Here is a 25,099-nt window from a genome sequence, read left to right on the forward strand (position 1 = left end):
GTTGTCATGTGCATAATGACGCATCGCTTCCGATGGTGTGAACTTCCTCAAATATCTTCTGCACCGAGCCTGCATGACGACCTGATCTCTCTTTCCATCCTAAAACAACCGTAAGTGCGGATCTACTCACTGTCTAACATTGTACCTGTTGATAATGCTTTGAATATGCTATAATGACTATATTAACTTGCAGTATACTTCAAAACAATCACAAATGTACAACTATTCAGGCTTAAAAAAAGTGAAAGTGATCCAGGAAAAAATGTGGAACTGATATTAACATTACGCAAACGACACGGTGCATGTCATGCAGTTTCTTTCTATCGTATGAAAATTACTGTTTTTTTTCTATCGTACACACAATTACTGTTGTGTGTATGGTATGAGGTGCAGTACTGTACAATATTGCATGTGCTTGTTGTAGTTTATAGCTTGAAAGGATGGAGAAGAATGGAGGAAAACCGCACCAGCAGCATTATGGGTAAGTCTCAGTTTCGTGTTGCAATGTCTTGTCTATCATACATAAAGGCAGAAGTTAAGAATTATAAGGAAAAATAAAGAGTTTGGATTGTGATAGCAGGAGCACAAGAAGATACTGACATTACGACAGCAAAAAAAGGATCCATGAATCAAAATTTACATAAAACTATTTCGAGCTGTAAGACACAGTCGTCGCGATATTGCACAACAAAACAGTGCAGACACATGATTCACTTTTAACATTAACACTCAGTCATTGTGGGACATTACAACACCAATACAGTGATATAAGCATTACTGTAAAGCTTTAGATAATGTTCAGCAGGTCAAAAGTCTAGAGTCCTGTTGGGATGAAAATAATTGTAAAATTCATGGTGCTCTTGTACAGAGCCCCTAAAGGGACATTCATGTGTACGTGAAAGTTTATATATTGTTTTATTTTTTGCAAAGGTCCCTTTAGGGGCTGTCAGTAACTTTAAATTTATGCACAGTATCGGTCAAAAGTATGGATATATTTGAATGTTTTTGAAAGAAGTCTCTTATGCTCATCAAGTCTTCATCATCATCAGTCTTCAGTGTCACATGATCCTTCAGAAATCATTCTGATACGCTGATTTGATACAGTTGTGCTGCGTAATATTTCTTTGGAACCCGTGAGACTCTTTTGATGATTCATTGATGAATAAAATGTTAAAAAGAACAGCATTTATTCAAAATAGAAATCTTTTCTAACTATATATGTAACGAAGCAGGCAGGAATGAAGCGGAGAGATGAATCCAATTGCAAGCACATTTAATAATAAAACAAACAAAAGAAACTCAGACCAGGAACACAGAAAAAAGCAACCATTACAACATTAAGAACTCACAAGGACTGAACTAAAACACAGGGCTTAAATACAGAGGACCAGGTGAGTGAAACAAGACACAGGTGGGCAATTAACTAAGAACACAGGTGGAAAACATGAACACAAACGAGGAGCGGGAAAACTAGAAAGGACTAAACCAAATACACAATAATGGGGGGAACACAAGACAGACAGGAACAAGACATGAACCCACATCGTGACATAGCCCCCCCCCTATGGGCGGCTCCCGACGCCCATCAAAACAAAAAAAATAGTTCAGGAGGGTGGTGACGCGGAGGTGGTCCCGGGGGAGGGATGGAGGGCCAGGCCCGCACAGGGGAACGGGACCAGGACATAGTCATGGTGGACCTGGGCCATGGAGCGTGGGCAGACCAGGCTGTGCGGGCGACCAGGGTGGAGCAGGCAGTTCGGGCGGCCACGGTGGAGAAGACCCTTCGGGCGGCCAGGGCGGTGAAGACCCCTCGGGCGGCCAGGGCGGTGAAGACCCCTCGGGCGGCCAGGGCGGTGAAGACCCCTCGGGCGGCCAGGGCGGTGAAGACCCCTCGGGCGGCCAGGGCGGTGAAGACCCCTCGGGCGGCCAGGGCGGTGAAGACCCCTCGGGCGGCCAGGGCGGTGAAGACCCCTCGGGCGGCCAGGGCGGTGAAGACCCCTCGGGCGGCCAGGGCGGTGAAGACCCCTCGGGCGGCCACGGCGGTGAAGACCCCTCGGGCGGCCACGGCGGTGAAGACCCCTCGGGCGGCCAGGGCGGTGAAGACCCCTCGGGCGGCCACGGCGGTGAAGACCCCTCGGGCGGCGACGGCGGTGAAGACCCCTCGGGCGGCGACGGCGGTGAAGACCCCTCGGGCGGCCATGGCGGTGCGGCCTTCACGGTCCCATCCAGGGTCCTACTGCACCCCCCCCAAAATTTTCTTAGGGGCAGCCATGGGGTCAAAACAAAAAAAATAGTTCAGGAGGGTGGTGACGCGGAGGTGGTCCCGGGGGAGGGATGGAGGGCCAGGCCCGCACAGGGGAACGGGACCAGGACATAGTCATGGTGGACCTGGGCCATGGAGCGTGGGCAGACCAGGCTGTGCGGGCGACCAGGGTGGAGCAGGCAGTTCGGGCGGCCACGGTGGAGAAGACCCTTCGGGCGGCCAGGGCGGTGAAGACCCTTCGGGCGGCCAGGGCGGTGAAGACCCCTCGGGCGGCCAGGGCGGTGAAGACCCCTCGGGCGGCCAGGGCGGTGAAGACCCCTCGGGCGGCCAGGGCGGTGAAGACCCCTCGGGCGGCCAGGGCGGTGAAGACCCCTCGGGCGGCGACGGCGGTGAAGACCCCTCGGGCGGCCAGGGCGGTGAAGACCCCTCGGGCGGCCACGGCGGTGAAGACCCCTCGGGCGGCGACGGCGGTGAAGACCCCTCGGGCGGCGACGGCGGTGAAGACCCCTCGGGCGGCGACGGCGGTGAAGACCCCTCGGGCGGCCATGGCGGTGCGGCCTTCACGGTCCCATCCAGGGTCCTACTGCACCCCCCCCAAAATTTTCTTAGGGGCAGCCATGGGGTCATCAACAGGAACAGACACCGGCGCAGGATCGGCGGGCTCTGGCGCAGGATCGGCGGGCTCTGGCGCAGGATCGGCGGGCTCTGGCGCAGGATCGGCGGGCTCTGGCGCAGGATCGGCGGACACCGGCTCAAGTGTGTGCGTAGCCCACACACACCACATGGCTGTGGCCATAATGGCCAGTGTTGCGGTCACTGAGGGCTCAGGCGGCGCATGCGTGGCGTGAACAGTCTCTGGCTGGGCAGACGTGGCGTGAACAGTCTCTGGCTGGGCAGACGTGACGTGAACAGTCTCTGGCTGGGCAGACGTGGCGTGAACAGTCTCTGGCTGGGCAGACGTGACGTGAACAGTCTCTGGCTGGGCAGACGTGACGTGAACAGTCTCTGGCTGGGCAGACGTGACGTGAACAGTCTCTGGCTGGGCAGACGTGACGTGAACAGTCTCTGGCTGGGCAGACGTGACGTGAACAGTCTCTGGCTGGGCAGACGTGACGTGAACAGTCTCTGGCTGGGCAGACGTGACGTGAACAGTCTCTGGCTGGGCAGACGTGACGTGAACAGTCTCTGGCTGGACGTGGCTGACGTGAAGCTCTGGACTGGACGGAACCAGCGGCGAATGGGGCCCTGGGCAAGACATCACCAACCCAGGGTCGAAGAGTGGCCAGCGTGGAGAGTGGTGTCGGGGCTCCTCTCGACCACCTCCTCTACTGAGGCCTCCACGTGTACCACGAAACTTGACCAACCGGGTCCCCTCAAAAGAGTGGCCTCTCCTCCGCTCAGTGGCTGGAGAAGAGACACTGGCGAACATGCTGCTGGATTCAGTGTTGGTGAGTTCTTCTGTAACGAAGCAGGCAGGAATGAAGCGGAGAGATGAATCCAATTGCAAGCACATTTAATAATAAAACAAACAAAAGAAACTCAGACCAGGGACACAGAAAAAAGCAACCATTACAACATTAAGAACTCACAAGGACTGAACTAAAACACAGGGCTTAAATACAGAGGACCAGGTGAGTGAAACAAGACACAGGTGGGCAATTAACTAAGAACACAGGTGGAAAACATGAACACAAACGAGGAGCGGGAAAACTAGAAAGGACTAAACCAAATACACAATAATGAGGGGAACACAAGACAGACAGGAACAAGACATGAACCCACATCGTGACTATACATCTTAATATACATATTAATTTTTTTTCATTTGAACACATCCTTGCTGAATAAAAGTATTAATTTCTTTCAAAAATAAATAAATAAATAATACTGACTACAAACTTTTGAATGGTATTGTGTATTGTGACCAAAAAAAAAATCTATTTTAAATAAATGCTGTTATTTTAAAAACTTTTTATTCATCAAAGAATCCTGAAAAAAGCATCACAGGTTATAAAAAACTTAAGCAGCACAACTATTTCCAACACTGATCATAAATCTCATTATGATTTCTGAAGGAACGTGTGACACTGAAGACTGGAGTAATGATGCAGAAAAATCACCTTTGCATCACAGAAATAAATTGTATTTTAAAAATATTCAAATAGCAAACCATTATTTTAAATTGTTGTAATAATATTTCACAATATTACAGTTTTTTCTGTATTTGTGATCAAATAAATGATCACAATGTGTGTTCAAAAATGTTTCCAAACTTTTGACCGGTACTTGACAAAAGAGTTGTGATACATTTTATATATTATATACAAAACTAATTATTTGATAAATATTTAAAATACATAGAAACCAGGTAATGTTAAACATATCCATGCTTCTGTGTATTAGAGGTTGATTATTCATTTATTTTGCAGGCTGGTTTCGTCAGCGTTTTGGAAAACAAAGGAATGAGTCGGACCAAAGCAAAGCAAGCACGTGTTCTCAGGAGTGCTCATCTGGACACTCCAACACCACGTCCATCTCCTCTTCCTCCTCTTCCTCGTCTTCCTCCTCTAAACCTTCGACGTCAGCGAAACCGTCTGTCTCAGAAGAGCCTCTTCCCTCGGTGCTCTTCTCATCCTCACGCTCATCTCGCAGATTTGACGTGTATCTGTGTCACACTGAGAAGGACTTTGATCTAGCACAGAGTTTGGCCGGTTTCCTTGAAGATCCCTGTAAAGGCCTGCGCTGCTTCCTGCAGGACCGGGACTGTCCTCTAGGCGGCGCTGTGTCCACTGAGATCCTGCGGGCCGTGCGGGACAGCCACTGCTGGGTGCTTCTGCTCACCCCACACTTTCTGGAGGATGAGTGGTGCTTATATCAGATGCACCAGGTCCTGTCTGAGGGACCCATATCCCAGAGGATCATCCCTGCCGTTATAAACATGCCCAGATCCCAGATCCCGCTGGAACTGCGCTATGTCTTTACTGTGGATCTGAATGTGAACAAAGAGTATGGCTACTCTCAAGTGTACAAGACCGTGCTTCATTGTGAGTAGAATATTGTGTTGGTCTATACAAATGAATCGGCGACTCTGTGTTTTATGGATTATATTTTTTTAGTGGTTGCAGGTTCAAAAATATCTAGGCCTACAGTTAAGCATATAAAAATGACCTGCATATAAAATGACCATCCCTTTGGATTACACAGTTTTAACATAATTATATACATAATGATGGATATTTGTCAGTCGTACATAAATGAAATAGGTAAGATTTCTGCAATAGTACTGCATTTTAAAAACAATAACCACATTTATCATTAATAAACCCAGTTTGTTCACAATCTCATACATTTCAACTGGCCATATTTTAACCACTTTCATACACTCACCTAAAGGATTATTAGGAACACATGTTCAATTTCTCATTAATGCAATTATCTAATCAACCAATCACATGGCAGTTGCTTCAATGCATTTAGGGGTGTGGTCCTGGTCAAGACAATCTCCTGAACTCCAAACTGAATGTCAGAATGGGAAAGAAAGGTGATTTAAGCAATTTTGAGCGTGGCATGGTTGTTGGTGCCAGACGGGCCGGTCTGAGTGTTTCACAATCTGCTCAGTTACTGGGATTTTCACGCACAACCATTTCTAGGGTTTACAAAGAATGGTGTGAAAAGGGAAAAACATCCAGTATGCAGCAGTCCTGTGGGCAAACAAACATTACTCACTATTCGATACTCTGTTGAAAAACTGATTAAACAGGATCTAAGGCCTTGTCCACACGGACACGGGTATTTTTATAACCGGAGTTTTTCCTACAGGGTTTAAAAAAAAAATCCCGTCCACACATGCTCGGTCTCTGTCTACATGAAAACGCAAAAACACGCTATCAAGCGCGGTCAAGAGCATGCCACGCCAGCAGGCGATATGAACCTTAACCGTAAAGCCACGTTGGCCAATCAGAAGCGCAAATCTGACGTCAAACACAGCGGATAATGGCGCACAGTCTGACGTCGCAAGGCAAAACCCCGGTTTCGCTGTCTACACGACAACACTGTAACCGGCGTTTCTGAAAATCCTCACCCTGGCAGGGGTTTTCAAAAATGTTCGGTTTCAGTGTGTTTTCGTGTGGACAGGGCCTAAGAGAGTCGACTACTTTTGCTCCTCCATTTGAGTTTTCCATACCAGAGAGTCTTCGCCGGCTATCTTATGCCACCTCCGGGAAAAAACGGCGACGCAGACACGGAAAGCGAGGCGGGATTTCTACTAGATGGAGGATGGTAAATGGACTGCATTTATATAGCGCTTTAACAGACCCAATGGTCACCAAAGTGCTTTACATGTTGCCTCACATTCACCCATTCATTCATACACCGACAGCGGTGTCAGCCATGCAAGGCGCCATCCAGCTCGTCGGGAGCAGCCGGGGTTAGGTGTCTTGCTCATGGACACCTCGACACTTGGTCAGGTGGAACCGGGGATTGAACCACCAACCTTCCGGTTTGTAGACAACCTACATGAACCACTGAGCCACTGCCGCCCCACGTGTACATGGCGTCTCTGGCGGTGCCTCGCTCCTGGCTGTTTGTCCGCCGTTGTGGCCCGGTTTCGGATCGGTGTATCTTCTGGCACTGCGTGGAGCCGCGATCCCGCTGGATTCAGCCTGCTGTGCCCGATTCTAAACCAAACTCCTTCTCAGGTAGTTTTACCTCATCTCCGCAGAGGGGGAGTAAATCAAAATAATTTTCGCTCGCTGTGTTATGCGTCACGGCCAGCGTATGAATCGATCTCGGCCAAAATGGTCGCGACCAGAGCCCTTTCACAGAGCTTGTACCACTGGACTGTAATTTCCTTAGCTCACCCCGTACCACTGGTCGCCGTGGAGGAGGTATTGAATCAGTCTTTAAAAAGAATTTTGACTGTCGAAACATGAAGACAAACATCTTCACAAGCTTCGAAGCTCAGCTGATGCAAATTGACTTACAAAATCCGGTGCTATGTGTGCTGGTGTATCGACCACCTAAAACAAATAACAACTTTATTTCGGAGTTCACTGAGTTCTTAGGGGGACTCATGACGAAGCATGATAGACTCTTGATGATCGGGGATTTTAATATTCATGTGTGTTGTCCCTCAAGTGTGCTGGCAAGAGATTTTTTAAATCTTATTGATTCATTTAATCTTGTCCAGTCTGTGACAGGCCCGACACATAAACATGGTCACACCCTGGATCTAGTTTTATCTTATGGTTTATCAGTATGTGATCTTGAAATTACGGATACTGGTTTCTCTGATCATAAGTCGGTTGCTTTTAAAATTTCTCTATCATACCCTGTGGGGAAATCCTGTGTGTCCCCTCTCAGGGGTCGTACTATGAAACTACTGAAGTTTTTTGTAGTATGTTTAATGAGGTTGCCATTTCCAATGTGTATTATGAAAGCTCACCATCGCACTTGTGTGCGGATGAGCTATTATCTTCTCTTACGTTTACATCTACCAATATTTTAGACTCTATTGCACCTATGAAGGCTAGACGTATTAAACCAAAATTAGAACCATGGTTAAATGATGCCACTCGTGCTCTTCGTCGGTTGTGTAGATGTGCAGAGCGAAAATGGAATAAAAATAAGCTACAAGTTTTTCATGACATTTATAGGGACCTGCTGTCAAAATATCAGGAAATGGTTCAAATTGTGCGGGACAAATATTTTTCTGATCTTATTGAAAAAAATCTCCATAACTCTAGAGTTTTATTTAGTACATTGAATGCTGTGATACATCCTCCAGCCTCAGATGGTATTGATGTCTCTGTACAAACCTGTGAAACCTTTCGCATACATTTAATGGATAAGATTGCTCGTATTAGATCTTCTATTCAGCCCTCTGTTCATGATCCTTTAATTCCGCCGGCGACTGTCTCTGCTGTTTTTTATCGGTTCGAGCCTGTGTCTATTTCGACCCTGGCGAAGATAGTCAAACATTTGAAGCCTTCTTCTAGTCCTCAAGATGTTATTCCGACCCATATTTTTAAACAGATTTTTAATGTCATTGGCCCTAATATTTTGATCCTAATAAATTGCTGTCTGGCTACGGGTTCCGTGCCAGCATATCTAAAACACACTATAGTGGAACCTTTATTTAAAAATCGAACTTGGATCTGACAGATTTATCTAATTTTAGACCAATTTCAAAATTACCGTTTCTCTCAAAGGTTTTAAGGTAGTTATTAGTCATTTACAATCCTTTTTAGAGAATAATTCTGTGTTTGAAGCCTTTCAATCTGGATTCAGGGAAAAACACCAGCACAGAATCTGCTCTTTTAAAGGTTCATAATGATATCCTATTAAGTGCTGATTCAGGATCCTCAACAATTTTGGTGTTATTAGATCTTAGTGCAGCATTTGATACAGTGGATCATAACATCTTGGTCTCTCGTTTGGAACACCATGTTGGAGTGCGAGGAATGGCCCTTCAGTGGTTTAAGTCTTATCTAACAAATCGTAGTTTTGCAGTTAAACTTGGCGAATGTTTGTCAACGTTAGCTCCACTTACCTGTGGTGTACCACAGGGGTCCATTCTTGCTCCTCTTTTGTTTTTGATATATATGCTCCCATTGGGTTCTATTTTCAATAAACATGGTGTCTCTTTTCACTGTTATGCCGACGACTGGCAGATTTATTTGCCATTCAACAAGAATGCTTTAAATCTGCTTTTGGACTGTCTAAATGATGTGAAAAGCTGGATGGCTTTAAATTATCTGAAACTACATGATAATAAGACAGAAATAATTTTATTTGGACTAAATGAAAAAACAGTTTCTCTAAGCTACAATCTTGGTCCCTTAGCCATACAATAAGCCACTTGTGAAGAACTTAGGCGTACTATTTGATAAAGACCTCAAATTCGATAAGCAAATAAAGATTGTAGTTAAATCTTGCTTTTTTAATCTTAAACTTCTATCCAAGGTAAAGAGCTTTCTTTCTTTTAATGACCTAGAGAAAGTGATTCATGCTTTTATTTTTTCACGATTCGATTATTGTAAAACTCTCTACACAGGAGTTAGCCAGACAGCGTTGGCGCGTTTGCAGACAGACCAAAATGCGGCCGCTAGGCTACTGACAGGTACAAAAAAGCGTGAGCACATTACTCCAATTCTGTACTCTCTTCAATGGTTGCCGATCCGTTTCCGTATAGAATATAAACTTTTAATGTTTGTTTTTAAATCCTTAAATGGTCTGGCACCCGCATACTTTGATCCTTTAGTGAAACGTTATTCATCAAATAGATCCCTACGGTCCTCTGATCAGTCACTCTTAACGATCCCTAGATCCAGATTTAAACATGGGGGGGGGGGGGGGGGGGATCAGTTTCGGGGATCGCTGCCCCGAAACTTTGGAATCTGTTACCAGTTCACATTAGATTGGCTCAGACTATTTCCAGTTTTAAATCATTACTGAAAACCCACCTATTAACTCAGGCGTTTAATTCCTCTGGGCGTTGAGGCTAAATCCTCTGTTGTTGTCCTATGTTGTCTATGTATGTGTGATGTGTGATGTCCATGTATTTACTTTTTATTTGTTATTGCTGGAAAGCACATTGGTGCAACTGTAGTTGCAATAAATTGTGCTATATAAATACAATAAAGAAAGAAAGAAAGAAAGAAGAGCAACTTTGACTGAAATAACCACTCGTTACAACCGAGGTATGCAGCAAAGCATTTGTGAAGCCACAACACGCACAACCTTGAGGCGGATGGGCTACAACAGCAGAAGACCCCACCGGGTACCACTCATCTCCACTACAAATAGGAAAAAGAGGCTACAATTTTCAAGAGCTCACCAAAATTGGACAGTTGAAGACTGGAAAAATGTTGCCTGGTCTGATGAGTCTCGATTTCTGTTGAGACATTCAGATGGTAGAGTCAGAATTTGGCGTAAACAGAATGAGAACATGGATCCATCATGCCTTGTTACCACTGTGCAGGCTGGTGGTGGTGGTGTAATGGTGTGGGGGATGTTTTCTTGGCACACTTTAGGCCCCTTAGTGCCAATTGGGCATCGTTTAAATGCCACGGCCTACCTGAGCATTGTTTCTGACCATGTCCATACCTTTATGGCCACCATGTACCTAGTCTCAGCCTCAGACGTCACGCCCACGGAACGTTGGCTAAACGTCTGATGCATATGGTACACTTAACTGGAAACACTTCAGGAATGTCGAAGTCGTCATCTGACTGGTTGAATTTTATCGGATTTCCGGGGGGCGCGAGTGTCGCGTTTATTTTCGGTCCGCCGGGAAACAAAGCGCAGACGTGTGATTGCGGAAGATAAACTGTTGTGTTTACATGAGTGACAATGAGCATTTATCAAGATCAGCTAAATGTAGGATTCTCAAAAGTATGCGAGGTTCACGGCATAGACTCTTGAAGTTTTCTTCTCCTCCTTTGATTTTCTATGCTGACTGACTTGTTGCACGCCGGTCTGTTGTTGTGGGGATATTTCCACGCCCCGAAACGTGACGCTGAACGAAACGAACTGTAATTGGTTGTTTGACATGTCGGTCAAACGGCCTTATGGGCGGGCCTTGGCCAAAGAAAGCTGCTATGAATTCCAGACCTTCAGCCGTCAGTCTGAAGGTCTGGCTACGCGAGACTACCATGTACCCATCCTCTGATGGCTACTTCCAGCAGGATAATGCACCATGTCACAAAGCTCGAATCATTTCAAATTGGTTTCTTGAACATGACAATGAGCTCACTGTACTAAAATGGCCCCCACAGTCACCAGATCTCAACCCAATAGAGCATCTTTGGGATGTGGTGGAACGGGAGCTTCGTGCCCTGGATGTGCATCCCACAAATCTCCATCAACTGCAAGATGCTATCCTATCAATATGGGCCAACATTTCTAAAGAATTCTTTCAGCACCTTGTTGAATCAATGCCACGTAGAATTAAGGCAGTTCTGAAGGCGAAAGGGGGTCAAACACAGTATTAGTATGGTGTTCCTAATAATCCTTTAGGTGAGTGTACTTTTTAATGGAATAAATGCAAGTTTTCACAATGAACTGTCACGTTTCTGGTGTGTTCTAGTCACACTACACTCAAGGAAGTGGGGATACAAAGTCTTAAATCAAAACGCAGGAGAATCAAAATCAAAAACACACTCTACTACATAAAGACAATACAGGACAAAGAACTAACTCAAACTGAGGGCTTTTATACTCAAACTGAGGAGCTAACACCTGATCTGAGGAACCTAATCAAATCAGTGGCTATGGAGACAAACAGGTGAAACATTTACTTTTACATTTATTCATTTAGCAGACGCTTTTATCCAAAGCGACTTACAAATGAGAACAATAGAAGCAGTTAAACTAACAGTAGGGCAACAATATGCAAGTGCTATGACCCTTCTCAGTTTAATCTAATATATAAATAAAAAAAATAGAATAGAAGAGAAAGTGTTAGTATTGTTAGAAACGAGGATGACTGAACTAATAGAACAAACTGAGAGATAAACAATGACATTCAGACATGACCTGGACAGAAAACTGATCAAAAACACTCGAAACATGAACAAATAAACTCAGATCCTGACATGATTTATGCTGATTTGAATAATGCATTTTAAAAATGCAAATAGTTAATAATATGCCATGTTTTTTTTTTTTTGAGTGCAGAAATTTTATCTATTTCATTTATGTATGACTAGTTAATATGCCTCACATTAAGTTTATAAGTTTGTTTGGCTGTGTCAGACTTATAATGAATAAGTAATTACTTTGCAACCACTATAAAAGTATGTAATAAATAGTATCCTATGAATGTGTGTAATATAAATGTGATCTGGATGTACTACTTCCACCATGCTGACATTATTACATGACCTCCATTCATAAATCCTAATGGTAAAATCATAAAGTGTCCATTATATGCACACTTCAGCATCTCACGGGAAGCAGTAGACGCTCATCCGAGTATTTTTTGCCTACTCTTATGAGCACTGCGAATTCAGACAAACTTCTTTTGTCATGTGCTTTTTTCGCCTGCTGTAAATTAGAGAAGTATTTGATTTCAGATGCATTAATATTTTATTGAGTGTGGGTGATCATCACCATTGCACTCTTGTTCAAGGCATTTAAAAATGTAATTCTGTCATCATTCACTCTATCACATGTTATTTGAAACCTTTATGACATTATTTGCTGGAACACTAAAGCAATCTCTTAATAAATCAAATGTCCTGCTGGCTATAGTGTGAACTGTGACGCTCAGGTGAGTGGAGGTTGTAGTGATCCTGAACACGCTTTATTGCTTTGCAAAACAGTCCAAACTTAATCAAAGCTCTAGACAAGGTGAGAATACTTCATTAAATAACAATGGCCATGTACCAGTATATACAAAACATTACAGAAGAACAAAGTTACATCAGAAAAAAACACTAAGAAGATAACAAGACACATCAGCCTCAAACCATATCCTCCTGGGACCCAAGAATAGACTTTTGTCCACTGTAGTGGACATTATATTTTAGTGAATTTCTCTGACATCATACATGTCACATGACACAACCTGGGTGTCCTGTAAAGAGCACATTCAGGACTTTTCAGAGATACCAAATGTTTGGAGGTTTCACCATGAAAACAACTTCTCCTTGGTCTTTAAAAATGTCTGACATTAATTTAGTGATCAAATGTAGCATTCTTATGGAAATATGATAATATAGTGTAATTATAATATAAATTGGACTACTTTTCAAATTGTATTTCATAAAACAACATCTCAGGAAAATGTTAAGGGGTTTAAAAAAAAAAAAAAACTTTCTGTTACAGAACAGGGCATTGATTTCAAACGTGTCCACTGTAGAGGACATCAGGACTAAAATCATGTTTATCAGGCATTCTGGGAGACACAACAAGTGAATATGGAAATAAATTATACATCAATATTCCTATGAAATGTTAGATATTATTATTAAAATGTTGCCAATTATTACTCCAATTATTACCCTTTATTCTTTCATTAAATGTTGCTCCCAGAACACATTAATGTGCAAATTAGATACAGTGTATAGATACATTGCATTGAATGGGAATATTAACTTATGGCCATTTTACCCACATATTGCAAAAAGTAAAATGGTGTATCAATTCATTCCATTATTTCTTTCATAACATAGTTGAGAATAATCTTTATACAAATTTTGGTTGAAAAAATCCTGAAACCCCAAAATGTATTGGTGATTGAAAAAAAAATCCCATTGTTTTTGCCTATACATATAATTTCATGTCATTTTATTTTTTAAACAACTTAGTCCTGGCGTCCACTACAGAGGACATAGCATAACGTATGAATAAAATATTATTTTATATATATGTTTTTTTACCATTTGTTTATTGTGCTCTAAACAGTGTGATGACATGGAAAAAAACTAAATTCAAAAAACTTTTTTTTTCTGGGTCTCAGGAGGATATGACAAGACAGTATAATGAAGCAAGATACAAAATAAAAGACTCCAGAACTAATTCAGATATGACCCTTTTAAACGGTGTGCTTATTATTGTACTTGTAGTGTACTTCACATCTTAAAAGCTCTTTATATAAACTACTTGAAGATAATATAATATTAATGGAATAATGATGGGCCCCTTAAGTGCACTTAAAGAGAATACACTTCCACGACTTTCTTAACACACTTCATAACAATGTCAAAATTTTACTTTAAAGTAGCCTACTTTTTAAAAATAATTATGTTTTAATAATCTTTTGTCGTACTTTAAAGTACACTTATACGCAATACTACATTTAAAGTTAATATATTTTAAATGGCAACTTCATCATTACAAATGTGTGATTACAAATATATTTAAATAAGTTGGTCAAAGTACACACAAGCTCAACTAATTGCATTTAATATAAATTTAAACTATACATTTTCAAGTGTCTGAAAACATTGCATTCAGTTCGCAGTGTATATTCTTTTAAAGTATATTATTTCTTAAATACGTGACACACAAGTTTCAATATAAATGACAATGAAGTATAGTTTATCGTATATGCTTGTTGTTAAATTCAGAAGTACGCTTTAACCATATTTCAAAAACAGTAGAATTATGAAAATACTACTTAAGTGGGTCAAACACTCTTAAGTTGCTAGTTACTAGTTAAACTATACATTTTCAAGTGCTGAAAACATTGCATTCAGTTCGCAGTTAAGTACTGTATATTCTTTTAAAGTATATTATTTCTGCAATAAGTACTCTTTATATGCTAAAGTGCACTTCTTTTCCACAAGGGGACTGACAACACGTTTCTGCAGCTCGTTGGTTCCTAGTACGTATCACGACCCATAACTGTCATGATATTAAACCACAATGTGTCTTAATATTCTGGATGTCGATTAGATACAGTGTTCCAGTCATAATACACACCGTATATTTACATATATGATGCAAACCTGTTCTGTGAAACACAAAATGAGATATTTTGCAGAATGTCCACCCTGCTCTCTTCCTGACCGGTGATACTGTCAAGTTCAAAAACCGGACAAAAAAGTATCATGAAAGTCAAGTCACATGCGTTGTTTATTTATATAGCGCTTTTTATAATACTGATTGTTTTAAAGCAGAGATAACAGGAATATAATGCATCAAAGTTTTTTTTCCAGATGGAAATAGCGTCACAGTCCAGCGTGAGTAAGTTCAGTGATGGTTCATTTTTGTTGTAAAAAAGTTATTAATTTAGTTCATTTATATTTAAAGCCGCTCTGGATAAAACAGTGATGTCATCGTCCAGCTCAGTTCAGTTCTTATATAATGGTGTCAATGCAGGCAGATCAATAATATTGCTGAATTTTAAATTAAATGTTAAATTAAATAAAAATTTAAAGTAATCCATAGTAATGCAACTCATGTGCAAATGCAATAATTTCAATAATTTAATTATATAATAATGAAATAAAATAATAATGTTATTAACTAAAAGTTTTACCTTTTCTCCTAACGTGTCATGCTTTTACACTTTGAACCGTGCCACAAATTATGAATTTCAATTTGTTTTCCTCCTGATTCTGTTCTCTTATACTTTAAGGCTATACTGGAGAAAGTGTTTTGCTGTGACCAAAATGTTCTCCCATCAGAGATAAAGCCTAATTTCATGTAAACCAGATGGGAATGTTTATATTTATAACTTTCCCACACTGATTTTGGGAGATAATTATGTTTTGTCTCGTCTGGAAACAGAATATAGATTCTCAACAACATGTTTCTTTTTTTTCCCCTTTTTTATTTTATTTTTTATTTCCAGATTTGAAGGACATGTGTGAGAAGGAAAAGCCCAGCAATGAGTCTCACTCCAACAGCTGAGAAGACACTATCAACATTCATTGTATTCACCGCAATGACGCTATTCTTCACTTCTAAGAAGTGACACCCAAACAAGCCGAGTTGTACCATATATCCTCCTTTTGTTTTCCATATCATGGGTGTTACCCCAGGCTTTCATGTAAACATTTATATTGTGTTAAAAATATATTGTGAAATGAGCCCTAGATGGCAATAGAAAGTCACAATGCATGAGCTCAAGCATGACATGTTTCCCTTTCTGTTTTTAGGTCAAAGTCAGATTAGAGAAAGTGCTTATGTAATATACCCTACCAAAAATTATTTTAAAATGATGCTCTCATTCAAACACACCCACACACACACACACACACACACATGCATATGCACAGAAGGACATTAAACCAGCTCCATATATAAATGACATGACTGGCATTTGCAGCGATGAATGATCTCATCAGTGTTACTATATGCAGATATGATCTTAACCACAGAGCTCATGTTTGCTTGTCATCTGTGGTTGAAACTGTGGCTTGAAGAAGATGCTTCACTGGCATTTCAATGCTTTCAGAATGGGTTTAAGCCACAGTTGGATTAGAAAACCAACAGGACACCTCAAAGAACTGCACAGCTATGATTAAATGTTCTTGGCAAATAACATGTCACATGTCGTAATCCCCATCGGCAAATATGTCTCCAAGCGTTCAACACAGTTTCAATAAAGCCTGCATTAAATTGGTCGAAAAATCCACAAACAAGTGTTTGATTGTACAATACAACTTTACTGCGGGTTCACAGATGAAATCAGAGAAGTGTAAGTATGACAGCAAAACCTTGCAGAGAGAAAAACCACTTACTTATAAAGAGCTGGTTTGTTTGGAGGATTATATAAGATTATGTTGTATTTTAAAATTAAGCCCACTCTGATACAATGCTCATTTTGTTTCTTGTGTGTGTGTGTGTAGTGTTGTAACATGTGGTCAGTTCAGAAAAGAGCCGTGAGGATGTCATCAACACTCTCGCATCCGCCTTTTGAGCTCACAGGAGAAGTGATGTTACAACATTGTACATAAAAAAACCCTGATTTTCAGGAATTAAAGTAATTTTTTTTGCATAGCAATCATTTAATAGATACAGTTTTTGAAGTAGCTGTCTCTCTAGTTTAATTTGATGCTTTGCATTCATGCTAACTTCAAACCCACATGCTAAAACAGTTAGCCAAGTTATGACTGTTAAAGGGGTGGGGATAGTTAATAAAGATAGTAACCCCTTATGAGTTTCTTGTTGCACATTGAGGGATTTGTGGCAAATATGACTCATTGTTTATGCGCATGTCTTATCGGATCAAAATATTATACGCCTCAATTGAACTTTGCATGCATCACATTTTGAGAGATCCTGCACAAACAACCACTGAGTTACCAATGCTCAAACAAAAGGTGTTTCTTTCATCCCCGGTCTCTCTCTCTATATATACACAATCATTTTTAAGACCTCTGTGGCGACAGTTCACCTCTTTATCTTTCTTTATCTTCATCTTTTATAGAAATAAGGAGTTTCAGTCCATCTAAAGAGAGAGAGAGAGAGAGAGAGAGAGAGAGAGAGAGAGAGAGAGAGAGAGAGAGAGAGAGAGAGAGAGAAAGAGAGAAAGAGAGAGATGGATCAATTCGTGGACTTTTCTCTTTGGGTCTTTTAGCAAGGCCCATATGCAGGAGACAGTGATGAGAATAATATATGTTGATTAACATTTTCTGCAAGCCAGGATGATGTGATATTACCATCTGAAGTGAAACCAAACCACAGCCACTTATTATAGTCGTGTCCAACAAAAGCATGGAAGAAATGTCTCCGGATAATATTTGTAAAGTGGAGTTGGTTTTTCCAGCTATTGACGTAATGACTTGCGCAATACTGTTGCCAAACCACCCTGGATAGTATCTCCTTTTTTTTTGCTTTTCACCTCAATTAAATTTTTAACTAAAGAAATCAATATTTTTCTATACACCCACTTCTGTTCAGTTTTGAAGGTTTGAAGGCTATAGAGTAGTTCATATATCAACACGGTAAGTCCTCTCTCATCGCATTTGTTTTTTTGTGAGTAATGGAAATGTGAACATTTCTTTAGTGATGTCCAGTATATTGATACTATTTTGTTTATTTTCTAAACTTTTTTTAAGATAATTTATTTTATTTTAATGATATTTACAGACAGGTTTTTTTGGACAATTTATATTTTTTCACAGCCCTCTTCAACTCTCTTATTGTCATAGAAAAACAAATTTACAGTTTTTAATATTAATCTTAGGCCTTTAACGATGAAAACTTAACTGCTTTTGGAACTTTGTTTAGCTCATTTTACTTATGAGTCCAAATTATAAGATATCAAATTGATTAGTTGCAACATAACGAAGGAAGTGTGTTGGACAAATTCTAATTTTTCTTCCATATTTAGAGAATAATTTCCCCTTTTTTTAAGAGCGTATACACTTTGCAGTAGCCTAGATATGTTAGTTGTGGTTTTAACAGAAATATGTGTGCCACTTTGCTGTTACAGGGCTTTTTTGCACTATCTATCTATCTATCTATCTATCTATCTATCTATCTATCTATCTATCTATCTATCTATCTATCTATCTATCTATCTATCTATCTATCTATCTATCTATCTATCTATCATCTAATCTTGCTTATTTGTCATTTTTTTTGTATCTTGGCTGCCATTTAAAAGCACAATTTAAAATGTTTTGCCCTGGTTGAAAGATAATGCTTTGAACACGTTGACCTTTTGTGAGTTTACAACGGGGTAAGATTTTATGAAGCAGCAAAACGATTAATAAAACAACAAACGTGTCCATCAGAAAATATAATGAATATATATTATCCAGTACCATTTTCAGGACCATAACATGAACGACTGAAGTTTCTCACACATCCATCCAGCAGTCGTTCGCGAATGCGCATGCGCCGGCGGACAGTCTTCAGTGGGTACTGGGTAGGGTACACTCTGTGCAGTACAGTGATGAATGGTGACCCCACTGAAGGAGCCTCCCGAAAACAGCGACCGCTAGATTTTAATGTTGTTGAGAGCGATTGTTTCCATTCTGGGGTTTTCAACGTGACGCTGAAATCAGTGAATCTAACGGCGCTTCCCATTTGAAGAGCAAAGACGTCCGTGCGCGCGCACTGCATATCTCAACTTTCCCCGTATGATGTGACAGTACAGCGAGCTCGACCTGGGGGGAGAGGGGGGACTCTCCGGACAATCCACTTTCACTTTTCGGACTATCATTGTGTTTTTATCTATATCTAGATACGTGCATGCTGGTAAGTTGATTTACGTCTCATCCAGTAAGTTTAGCTCTTTGAGCCATGTCTCAAAATCTCCTGCGCTGCCTTTATACTCCATGTTGATGTGACCCGAACATGCTGTCTGTGTAGGCAGGTCACTAAGTTTTGAGACATAGTATACATCTGTGGCCTCGAGTTGAAACTGAAAAATAACACATGAGTGATTTTTGAGCAGTTCTTAACATTGTTTTCGACATAATGTCTGTCAGCAACTCCAGACTGTTACATTGTTTCCAGTGTAACATGGAACGTTATCATAGAACATACTTAGAATGTCACATTGTTTCCAGTGTTACAGAGTAACATTGTCAAAGATCTCTTATATCTCTTTTTTTTCATGTAGAACTAAGATTTATCTGGTAAGAACATCTTAAAGGCGTTGTTGGCAGTTGATGATGCAATATCTACCCGTTAGTTGGTGATGAAGTTGTGTCTTGAGTCAATACTAGTGGGTTACCATGATCTTCACTTTAAAATTAATTATACATTATTCACATTAGCAATGAACCTGTATTTAGTAGCTCTTAGTAGTCATCTAGGAGGTATTAAAAATATGACTGATAATAACGAACAATTGAGCGTTATACATGACTAATTCGTTAATTCTGGTTAGTTATTTAATAGTAGCTAGTTAGTTACTTTAATGAGAATAGTGCATTACTCATTTTTTCCTGTGCAGTTATTCATAAACGATGGAACAGTATTCTACTCTTGCAGGTTTAATATGGTCTTAACTGGTCTTGTTGGTCTGCCATACTGGCCAAGCCAGTCTTTTTCTGGCCTATCAGCAAACAAAGGTCTCCAAACCCCTTTAAAACCAGCTAACAGACCAGTAAAAATCACACTAAGATGTTTTTCTGGTCTTTGCTGGGTTATGTTGGTCTACTCTCCCAGCCTGGCCAAGCAACTGTTCATCTGGTCTAACTGCTATTTATCTGGTTTAGCTAGGTGTCCAGAACCTCTCTAAAACCAGGCTGGGAGACGACCAGCTTCAGCTTTTAGCAGTGTACACTACTCCTTCTTTGCTAAACTCATTTTATTTAATGTGTACAGTACGCTGTTAAAGCAAACTGTGAATCAGCTGAAATTGAGCCCAGTGTCAAAATTAATCTGACATTTTGCAAGCCAAATGTAAAAGATGGTGATGTGCAAACAGGCTTGTTTGACAGAAATGCAAAATGTCAGGGACATTTTAAGTATAAGGTTTGTAACTCTTTTTTTAATCATAAATAAAGTTGATTTGTTTAGTATTTGTATTATTTAGCATTATAATAATGCATAATATTATCTGCAGTCCTTGACATCATCCCAGAGTCATTCTTACTGTATCCACGGGCACAGACCAGTTGTAACGTGAATTTTTGTGACCTCCGGTGTCATCCACAGTTGTTTTAGCTGTACAACAGCAGCCTTTTATGTTGCTTAAAGGGAGAGTTCACCCAAAAATGAAAATTGGCCCATGATTTACTCACCCTGAAGCCATCCTAGGTGTGTATGACTTTCTTCTTTTAGACGAATAATCAGAGTTATATTAAAAAATGTCCTGGCTCTTCCAAGCTTTTCCAAGGGTATATTTTTTTGGAAGTCCATCAAAGCGCATCTATCCATGATAAAAGTGCTTGAAACGGCTCCGGGGGTTAATAAAGGCCTTCTGAAGGGACGCGATGCGTTCGTGTAAGAAAAATATCCAAGTTGCAAGTTGTATTTGAATGAAATGGGAGAGTGCGTCCGTTGTGATACATGGATGTGCGCTGTGTTATAATGCGTTGCTATTGACGACGGTCATTATAAGGAAGGAAATGCCACAGAATAGAATTTTTTTTTAAAGGGGTCATATAATGGTACATGCACTTTTACAAGTTGATTGTACTGAAATGTGTGTTGGCGGTGCCTGTGCACAACCATCATATAATGATAAAAATCCATCCAGTGTTTTTGTTTTAATCTCCTTATATGTTTTCCCCTGCCTCAAATTGAGCCGTTCGTTTTTGTGACGTCAATAAAACGGACGCCCCTCCCGCGATTGTTGATTGACAGCACTGTTTCAACACAGACCCGCCCTCGCTCGTCCTGTCAATCATAGTCCGCGCGGACCGGCGCGGTCATTGTTGATATGCTGGAGCACTGTCTATGAGCAGAATGGCGTCTAAGCGATTGTGGCGTTCTGTTCTTGGGTGTAATAACGAACACAGCAGTCATTTTAATGTTCCTAAATCCAAACCGCTGAAGACGCAGTGGCTGAGTTTGTTTTCGAAGGGAATATTCCCCACGAGCAACGTCAATGCTCTCATGTTTGCCGAATCATTTCACACCAGACTGCTTTATAAATAGGGATGGGACGATTACCGGTTTCACGATAAACCACGATAAAATGTCCTGGCGGTTAGTATTATCGTTTAAAATTTAATTATCATAAAAACCGTGTTTGATTATCGTGATTTTGAAAACTCGCGGTAAATCCTATCCAGCCAGAATCAGTCTGACGCAGGCGCGAGCAGGCGCGCGCATGCAATGTCGTTTGTTTGCGCGAGAAGACATGGCGGAAGGCAATGACAGCGCTCGGGAGATTTTTCAGCCATCCAAGAGGACAAAATCGGAGGTGTGGTCGTATTTTGGCTATTTCAAGAGTCCCGAGGGCAATTTAATCGAGGATGGGCACCCTGTCTGCAAATCTTGCAAGAGGAAAGTTGCTGCAAAAGGGGGAAACACGTCAAATCTGCTAAGTCATCTACGTGACAACCACCCACTGTTATATAGCGAATGCAAGGTAAGTTAACTTTTACCTTAATACCACAACTAACTTGGGCAAATAATTAGACAAAAAATATTGATTGGAGATGAATTATTTCATTATCTCACTTTTAATTATTGCAAAGCTTCCGCGAAGAGAAAAGTTTTACAGCAAGTGGATTCGAGCCAAGAAGAACGAACATATTCAAACTATTAAGGGTGACATTTAAAGGATAATATATTGTATTCTTTCATAGTACACTTTTTAAACAGTTTTATTATTTATTTTTTATTTTTACCACAGAAATAATTTCAGGGACATGAAATATTGAATTGTGATTAACTTAATGTTTTGAAATCTTACCGGTTTATAAATCCATTATACAAGTTACAGTGTCCAAAACAATCGTCAAGAAAATGTGATCACTACAACAATATTATAGTAGTATTAATACTAAATTAATCTGATTTAATTTTCAATACAATCAACGCAAGACATACACATTTGAATGAAACCAGAGATCGCGTCCGCGGTGATCCGAGACATGGATGTGCGCTGTGTTATAATGCGTTGCTATTGACAATAGTCATTATAAGAATTCCAGTAGTTTAGTCACCCTGACCAAACCAACATATTTTGTTCATTTAAAGTGTGTGTGTGTGTGTGAGAGAGAAAGTGATTTCTTTTTTATTTATATTAATAATTATAATATTCAGTCATACACACATCCATAAGTGAGTGAATATTATTATCATTATTAATGATAATAATACATTTGTTTTTCCTTTGTTTACAGAGTGGGCGTGCATTAGGAAAACCCAGTGATGCTTCTGGTCCCTCGACTCCCTCCTCATCTACAGCTGTGACACAGACACTTGAACAAGCATTTAAAAGGCAGACTGCTTATGCACCCACATCAAAAAATGCACGAGACCTCACTGCAGCTATTTCATATTTCATTGCAAAGGACATGATGCCATTTCAAATTGTGGAGAGGCCTGGTTTTCTGAGGCTGATGAAAGTTGCTGTACCACACTACAAAGTGCCATCACGAAAATATTTTTCCAAAACTGAAATACCAAATCTGTACAACCAGGTCAAAGCTGATGTTTTAAAAAAATTAGCTCAAGGAACATGGTTTGCTGCAACTACTGACCTCTGGACTAGTGAAAGTGGTGGTGGTCAACCCTACATAAGCGTCACTATCCATTACCTCACTCCAGACTGGCAACTGGAATCAAACTGCCTCGAAACTCAGTTCTTCCCAGAAGATCACTCAGCTCAAAACATCAGCGAGTTTTTTGATAACATGCTGGAAGAATGGGGGATCAACAAAAAAGACCTGGTCTGCATAACCACAGACAACGCAACGAACATGATAAAGGCTTTTGAAGAGTTTTCAGAAGTGTGGCTTGGGTGCTTTGGCCATAATTTGAACCTGGCCATCTCAAAGGCTTTGAAAATACAGAGAGTTGAAACAGCAGTCAAGGCCTGCCGTCATCTGGTCCAGGGCTTCTCACGGAGCTGGAAGAGAAGGCGAGAACTGAGGCAAAAACAAGCTGCCCTCAACATGCCACAGAAGGCTCTAATTCATGATGTGGTGACTCGATGGGGATCTACACACAAGATGGTTGAGCGGTTCCTTAGTCAACAGCAACCAGTCTGTGCAACACTGGCTGGAGAAAGAGGAACATGGCATCTAATGCCCAAGGATACCGACATAACTGTCATGGAGCAACTGTGCCAGCTCCTCGAACCTCTGAGCAAGTTAACAGATGCACTTGCCTCAGAAACACGAGTAACACTCTCAGCAATCAAGCCTGTCCTGGACCACATTAATTCTGATGTTCTGGTGGAAAAGGACACAGATACATCCCTGACCAAGGAGATGAAAAAGTTAATGAGAGAAGACCTCAAAAATAGATACCCAGATAAGGCAAAGAGAGTCATGAACATGGCTTGTTTCATTGACCCCCGCTTCAAACGGAGCTCTTTAGATGAGCCTGAGGCTTCAAAAATTGAAACTGACTGTGTCCAGGAAGCTGTGAAGCTGGCTGCACAAGTCAGGGAAGAACCACAAAGCACCTCCACCAGCAGCAGCATCTCTACCAGCACTCCACCAGCAGCATCGGAGGGGAAAGGCCTTGCCGGGTTGCTGAGAAAGATTTCTTCAGTGACAAGGCAGCAAAGAGGTGAAGAGGGTCAGATTCCAACCACTCTAGAAGACAGTGTGAAACAAGAAATCAAAGTCTACCTGTCTCTGCCCCCAATTCCAGCAGAAGAGGATCCACTGGTGTGGTGGAAGGGCCATGCATCAGAGCTGCCTCACCTTGCCAGGGTTGCCAGGAAGCTTCTGTGCATCCCAGCAACCAGCGTGCCATCAGAGAGAGTGTTCAGTGCCAGTGGGCATATTGTCTCTCCTCAAAGAGCATTACTTAAACCAGACAAAGTAAACATGCTGACATTTTTGCATTTCAATCTCAAGTGAACAAAGATGCATATATGATACAGGATGTTAGGTCAGCTGCACTTTTTTCTTTAGAAGAAGAGAACGGACATACAATCATTGATGTTCATTTGATTTGTTTACATATGGTTGTATTGTTATTACATGCACATTGCTTTACTTGTGTTGTTTTTATGTGTGCATTTGATGTTCTTATTTAAGGTACTGTTCATTAAAACCTGCACTAGGAAAACGTATACCTCTCACTCTCAGGGCACCATGTTAATGTTAATATAATATTTATGCTTAAAAAGGTGCATATAGCTGCTAATTGTATTTTTTGTTTGTTGATTTTCAAATATTAAACTTGTTGAAATGTTTTCAGTGTGAGCATCAGTTCTTTTTGAACATTTCCATCTCATTTAAACAAAACCGTGATAATACTGATAATCGTGATAACTTTGGTCACTATAATCGTGATATGAAATTTTCATACCGTCCCATCCCTATTTATAAATGAGGGTCAGTATGAGCTGGTTTTGCTAAGAAGCTGCTCCTGAATAAAGGATCGGTACCAGATATTCGTCTTCCTGCTGAACCTTCAGAAGAACTAAAGTGAGTGTAACGTTTTATTAATCTTTATATTAATATTTATATTAATCTTTGCAAATCGCTAGCTGCACGCTTCACAATGAATGCGTCTAAGGTTTACACTCACGGTACATTACAGCATGTTTTCTATGTACAACGTTCTCAATATAATTCATAATCCCACGTTTATAATGAACAACGCGTTATGGTTATTGTGTTATTGTGTTACAAACGGTGTATGCGCAGAACAGAGAGGCGGGGTGAGCAAAGCTCATTATCATTTAAAGTCATATGCACTGAAACGGCGTGCTGAAAACAGAGCTGTTTTTGACCAGGTAAAATAAGTGTTTTCTTACAATACTAATGAGAATTTTTAATTAAA

At 40.9% G+C, this 25,099-nt stretch overlaps 3 protein-coding genes across 4 annotated transcripts in view; all 3 read left to right on the top strand.

Moving 5' to 3' along the window:
* The first annotated feature begins 255 nt into the window (after positions 1-255).
* On the top strand, positions 256-15,686 carry tirap (toll-interleukin 1 receptor (TIR) domain containing adaptor protein). The gene is made up of 3 exons (XM_056234259.1): positions 256-481; positions 4,693-5,307; positions 15,567-15,686. Exons 1-3 carry the CDS (start codon positions 328-330, stop codon positions 15,623-15,625), a joined length of 828 nt encoding a protein of 275 aa, XP_056090234.1. The 5' UTR covers positions 256-327; the 3' UTR covers positions 15,626-15,686.
* Positions 15,687-18,593: 2,907 nt separating this feature from the next.
* Positions 18,594-25,099, top strand: part of st3gal4 (ST3 beta-galactoside alpha-2,3-sialyltransferase 4) — a 53,639-nt gene continuing 47,133 nt past the window's right edge. The window contains exon 1 of one of the 2 annotated variants that reach the window (XM_056234257.1): positions 18,594-18,925. The gene's annotated coding sequence lies outside the window, so the exon portion shown is untranslated. The remainder of the gene's footprint in view (positions 18,926-25,099) is intronic. The other variant, XM_056234258.1, reaches the window with a different exon arrangement.
* On the top strand, positions 21,464-24,506 carry LOC130069999 (E3 SUMO-protein ligase ZBED1-like). The gene is made up of 2 exons (XM_056234238.1): positions 21,464-21,716; positions 22,477-24,506. The coding sequence occupies exons 1-2, from the start codon at positions 21,486-21,488 to the stop codon at positions 24,166-24,168; spliced, it is 1,923 nt and encodes a 640-aa protein (XP_056090213.1). The 5' UTR covers positions 21,464-21,485; the 3' UTR covers positions 24,169-24,506.

Source organism: Rhinichthys klamathensis, unplaced genomic scaffold, assembly GCF_029890125.1.
Source record: "Rhinichthys klamathensis goyatoka isolate OS25496 unplaced genomic scaffold, OSU_Roscu_1.1 h1tg000391l_1, whole genome shotgun sequence".
Classification (NCBI taxonomy): domain Eukaryota; kingdom Metazoa; phylum Chordata; class Actinopteri; order Cypriniformes; family Leuciscidae; genus Rhinichthys; species Rhinichthys klamathensis.